This window comes from Triticum aestivum, chromosome 4D (assembly GCF_018294505.1).
Source record: "Triticum aestivum cultivar Chinese Spring chromosome 4D, IWGSC CS RefSeq v2.1, whole genome shotgun sequence".
NCBI lineage: Eukaryota > Viridiplantae > Streptophyta > Magnoliopsida > Poales > Poaceae > Triticum > Triticum aestivum.
The window spans coordinates 164,120,345-164,125,709 of NC_057805.1; the positions used below are offsets into that span (position 1 = coordinate 164,120,345).

At 45.5% G+C, this 5,365-nt stretch overlaps 1 protein-coding gene across 4 annotated transcripts; it reads right to left on the reverse strand.

Annotated features, from left to right (window-relative positions):
- Nucleotides 1-812: 812 nt before the first annotated feature.
- LOC123097026 (uncharacterized) lies at nt 813-3,297 on the reverse strand. Of its 4 annotated transcripts, none has more exons than XM_044518801.1 (4): nt 2,417-3,297; nt 1,804-2,060; nt 1,615-1,709; nt 813-1,025 (listed from the first exon to the last, which is right to left on the reverse strand). In XM_044518801.1, exons 1-3 carry the CDS (start codon nt 2,768-2,770, stop codon nt 1,625-1,627), a joined length of 696 nt encoding a protein of 231 aa, XP_044374736.1. In that variant the 5' UTR covers nt 2,771-3,297; the 3' UTR covers nt 813-1,025; nt 1,615-1,624. The 4 variants fall into 4 exon arrangements, 3 of the variants coding, with proteins under 3 accessions (XP_044374736.1, XP_044374737.1, XP_044374735.1); XR_006446882.1 differs by lacking the exon at nt 813-1,025 and adding an exon at nt 1,041-1,435 and having other exon boundaries at nt 1,804-1,986; XM_044518802.1 differs by lacking the exon at nt 813-1,025 and adding an exon at nt 1,041-1,435 and having other exon boundaries at nt 2,435-3,297.
- Nucleotides 3,298-5,365: the final 2,068 nt, after the last annotated feature.

The window sequence follows — 5,365 nt, forward strand, 5'->3', positions numbered from 1 at the left end:
TTTCATATGTATATTTTTTCCGAGATTCCTTACGGTTTTAAGTTAGTTTTGAAAACCGTTCTACGGACGTCAAGTGGCAGCAGCCAGTTTTGGGCGAAAGATATCGTCGAGGCGCAACTTTTTCATGTAGAGCACTCTCTATAATTCCTTATGGGTTAAGAGAAGTTTTGATTTTACCGAAATGCAGACACTATTTTTTGCGACGCCAAAATCGACGAGGGAACTGCATCAGACAGAAAAACGCACTGCACCAGACTAAAAACCGCACTGCATCAGACGGGCAAGTGAACATCATGATTTCTTTTGTCTTTTTATAACTACTTTTATGATTTTTTGGTCTTTTGTAGCATTTTTTTTGTGGACAAGAGTGAACCGCAGAGACAAGGGCAAGTGAACCCCAACATGATCAAAAAGTGAACCACATTACTTTTTTTTGTCGTCTTCGTAATATTTTTCTGTACTTCACATTGCGAAGTAAGTGAACCATGGCACTACAGGAAGTGAACCCCATGTGTTTTCGTTGTCCTTTTTATACTTATTTATTTTTTACATGCGTAGGCCGGGCGAGTGGACCAGAGGGACTGAGTGAGTGAACTACGTGTAATGAGAAGCGAGCTTCATTGAGTTATTTTTTTCATGTTTACAAGTGAACCACATAGGAGTTTTATAGCAAACTGGATGAGAGAACAAAGTGAGCTTCAAAGCCACATCTATCTCTTTTTATAGCAAACTGCATGAGACAACAAGACTCCTCATTGAATGAGGTGAATCACAAGACGCCTCGAAGTGGGCTGCATCAACACATTTTTCCCTTGAAAATTAACCATTAATGCTTGTTGAAATGAACTTCTCAACAAATATTTTTTACACACAATACATCATATCCCAGCGGACTAAACTGCATGCCCGCTTGCTTGAGCTGCACGCCCCACACACCACATGGCACCACAACAAATGAAAACGTGCAACGCCGAGGCATCCAAGCTACCATGGCGAAGTGAACCTCATGCCGATGCCAGCCGCAACTACACAGAGAGATTTAACAAACTTCATTGGAAACTGAATTCACCCAAATCAACAGCCATAATCTGAAAAATACACACAGAATATTTGCTGGGATCTCACTGAACCGCACATGCAAAATCCAGAAAAATGTGGGAAGAAACTGTTCTGAATCATCTATATATAGGGTGGGTCTCGCTGGCCCTACTGCATGGCGGCTAGGATCTCGCCGGCGAACTGCAGTCTGACTGAACACCTAGGTCGCCTGAACCACGCGCCAAAAAAAATCAGACTGAACACCGAAGCTTCCTGAACCGCAGGCCAGGAGCTAAGGAACTGCACGACATCATCCGGTTGTTGTCCCGTTGTGGAGGAGAGGAGGAAGGGCATGGATTCACTGTCTTATCGTGAATGACTTGCCAGGTTCGGTTTCCTGTTTTGTTTTGAACCTTGGTATCATTAGTTAACAGCTCAATCAGTGATGTTGGTGTACTGTATGCTACTCCAGTATTCACAAACCTTAATATAAACTGTACTAGTTATATGATGCTGATTTTGCTTAACTTACATATAAAATAAATCAGGACATTATAATCATTTGATTATACTTACCTACATGAGGCTAATGTTGTGACAAGAGGAGGACGCTGAAGTAAAGAGGGCTTTTCATACACTCCTCACCTACATCGGAAACGTGTTTAAGAATCCTGAAGAGGAGAAATTCAGAAAGATCAGACTTACGAATGCTACATTTCAGGCGAATTCCCTATTCCCATGACCGGTAAAGAATGATGTGTTAACCTGCTGCACAATCCGACATTGATGATCTTTTCTGTGCCTTGCAGGAGAGAGTTGGGTGTCTCGGGGGCATATATTTTCTCGAGCTGTGCGGGTTTGAGAAACCGGAAGGCGACGAGATCTTGTTTCTGGCAAGGGACAAGGTTGACAAGGCCGTCCTGAATGTCGCTGGAGCCGAGCGCAACTCTGCAATCACCAATCCTTTCTTTGGAGTTATATGAATCGGGACATTCCCGTTGTATTCCCTCCAGAGAATCTATCTGAATCGGGAATGTGGCAAACAATTGTCGAATTAAATTGTAAAATAGTGCAATCTTGCTTATGAGAAATATCAGACGAACATAGGGAAATTTTCACAGGGGAACTGGTCCTATCCAAAGAAGATCTTTCCAAAGTCTAGGCTTCCACTCCTCAGTTTAACTTTACTGCTAGCAAACTACTCCAACGTGGGGGTTCATTGAATCCAACAGGGTGACTATATCCAGCAAAATTGAAGTAGCCTACTTATATTTCAAGAAACAAGAGTTAAAAAATCCTACTGCATGCGCATAACGCCATTGATTCTCCACGAAGCTATGTGGAGAGATGGTCACACACGTAGAAATTAACAGCTTACAGTAAACTTGAGGCACACCCGTGAGCTAAGGCATAGACGTAGAGGTAGGTTGCCGCCCTCTCCTCCTCTTTTGGCCCCGCCGGTGTCGGGAATCAGGCAACGAGCAACACAGAGGGAAGGACTTGGCCACCGAAGCACGTCGGAGGAGCCCCGCACCTTCCGCAGTCCACCATCCAGGAGCTGCAGTGCAGTTGTGTTCATCGAGCAGCACGCACATGAGCAAGGAACTTCAATGCGTTTGCGCACTTGTCCGAGCTGCACGGCCACGGGCGCGGACTGCACGGCTGTGGTCGCCGGACTGCACGGCTGTAGGAGACGAGGGGCCGGCAAGCTCGAAGGGAGAGGAGGTCGCATGCCGTGACGGTTGGCAGGGGAGTTAGGGGATCCTCCCCTTCACGTCTCCAGCGTGCTAGAGGAGCAAGGCGTGGCGGTTCCCGGCGCGCCCCAACGCCGGAGTTGCTCGCGCGTAGATGGCCGGCGTGGCTTCAGTGGCGGCGCCGGATCCAGTGCTAATGGGCGTGCCCGGGCCCGTGGCCGCCGGATCTGGTGGTGATGGCCGCGTCCGGGGCTCGTGCCGGCCGGATCTCTGTGGGGGACGGCCGGTGGCGCTCACGGTCAAGAACTGCAAGCGCCACGAAGCACCATGAGGCATTGTTGCAGCAGTCCACACCGGAGACGACAGGCGCAGTGGAGACTGAACCAAATCACACCTCCGAGCTGCACTGAACCGATGGCCATCGCCGGACTCGGCGCTGCTCGGGAGCTCTGATCCTAGGTGCCTCTGGTTTGGGCAGCAACGATGGGATGGGTGTGGAGGAGGGTAAGGTGGGGTAGCGGGGCGGCATCGTCGCCGGCATTTTGTTTACAATCAAGAACTACATTTTATCAAATGATCACAAATGCCACGTGTCTTAATGGACAACTGTTATACCATAGCATTGACATCCTGTTGTTAGTTTGGAGTCACCTTCCAGGTTTTCGGCTCACAGTATCAGCCCATCACATATTGCAACATGGGCATGAACCTCTACCTATCCTCCATCAGCCAATTTATATACCTGTTCGAGCACAACATAAGCATATATTTTCAAATCCACAGTCTGAAGATGTGTCTGGATGTCAGTTCATTAGGAAAAAATTAGAATGGTGTAGAAAAAATAGGATTGCCCAAACTTTTTCAGTTCAATGAACTAAACTTGACAATCCAAATCAGAAGAGACATGTATAAGCATTACAAAGAAACATTAGAGATGATCTATAGAGCACACGGAGCAAATCAAATATATGGTGGAAACTACGAAGGGACAGAACTTTAGAATTATTTGGCAATCCATGGCAGAAACATGATTATAGATATGCCTTTGTTACTTCTCCAGGTTAATGTTCCTTTCTTAAAGAATTGGCGGGTACGTTTTGCGAGCTCCCATGCAACCACTTCAACGCCTTTCACCATAGTCAGTTCATCCATGCCATCGTATTTACTATTTAGCAATCATTTTTTCAACTTAAACTATGTATCTGACATGAGGTGTATCAATTTATCTAATACACGTAAGTAGAAAATCAATTGACAATATGTGAAAATAAAATAGTTATGTATAGTTTTTTAGGTTAATTGTTGACTTTTCATTATGGATCCATACCCTTCAATTATGTAGCAAAACAAAAGAGTTCTATATTTTTCTGAATGCTTTTGAAAGTGCAACTAATCCCCGGGTGGTTTTGGCAATTCATAAAAACATATAGCTCATTGAACTAATATCCATTCAAGATAAATATTTCAGGAAGTTCAATGTATGGCATGGCATGGACTAGAGATGTGGACCCCTCAAAATGCTAAGGACAAATATTGGCAAAGGCTCAAGACTCTTCATCTTTATTTTAGTGATCCAAGATCACATTGAGTCCATAGGAAAGCCAATACTATTAAAAGGGGATAAGGTGTTGCTTAATGGCTTGCTTGCTCAAATGCTTAGTGATACTGCTCCAAAAAACCCCAGCCACTTTCTCCATCCGAATATGTCCAAACCCTAAACTCCAACTCGGTCCCACCGATTCTTTCTACCCGGAGTCACCGAGTTCATATGACATAGCCACTGCTAGAAATCCTAACAGTTCGGTCCCACCAATATGGATCTCGATCTCACCGAGATGGCCTTGCCAACTCTCTATTGCCTATTGCAATTATTTCGGTCTCACTGAAATAGCAATCAGTCTCACCGAGATGGCTTGACCAACTCTCTATTGCCTTATTGCTTCACTTCGGTCTCACCGAGTTGATGCAATCGGTGCCACCGAGATGCGGTTTGCCCTAAGCCCTAGCACATCGGTCCCACCGAGTTGTTCCAGTCGGTCCCACCGAGATTCCTAACGTTCACATTTTTGAACTAATCGGTGCCACCGAGTTAAACCATTCAGTCCCACCAAGATGAGTCAAATGTGTGTAATGGTTGGATTTTGTGTGGAGGCTATATATACCCCTCCACCCCCTTCTCCATTTGCGAGAGAGCCATTAGAACGTGCCTACACTTCCACCATACATTTTCTGAGAGAGAACCACCTACTCATGTGTTGAGATCAAGAGAATCCATTCCTATCATTTGAACCTTGATCTCTAGCCTTCCTCAAGTTGCTTTCCACTCAAATCAATCTTTCCACCATAGCCAAAACTAAGAGAGAGAGAGAGAGAGAGAGAGAGAGAGAGAGAGAGTTGAGTGCTGGGGAGACTATCATTTGAAGCACAAGAGCAAGGAGTTCATTATCAACACACCATCTTATTACCTTTTGGAGAGTGGTGTCGCCTAGATTGGTTAGGTGTCGCTTGGGAGCCTCCGTCAAGATGTGGAGTTGAACCAAGAATTTTGTAAGGGCAAGGAGATCGCCTACTTCATGAAGATCTACCCGAGTGAGGCAAGTCCTTCGTGGGTGATGGCCATGGTGGGATAGACA

What these genes read in the sequence shown, in the direction of transcription:
- LOC123097026 (XM_044518801.1), bottom strand. Translation starts at nt 2,770, where the DNA reads ATGCGACCTCCTCTCCCTTCGAGCTTGCCGGCCCCTCGTCTCCTACAG. An exon ending in GGGTGTGCCTCAAGTTTACT is followed by an intron (nt 2,061 to 2,416) that starts GTAAGCTGTTAA and finishes TTCCCGATTCAG; the next exon opens with ATAGATTCTCTGGAGGGAAT. An exon ending in AATGTCGGATTGTGCAGCAG is followed by an intron (nt 1,710 to 1,803) that starts GTTAACACATCA and finishes TCTCCTCTTCAG; the next exon opens with GATTCTTAAACACGTTTCCG.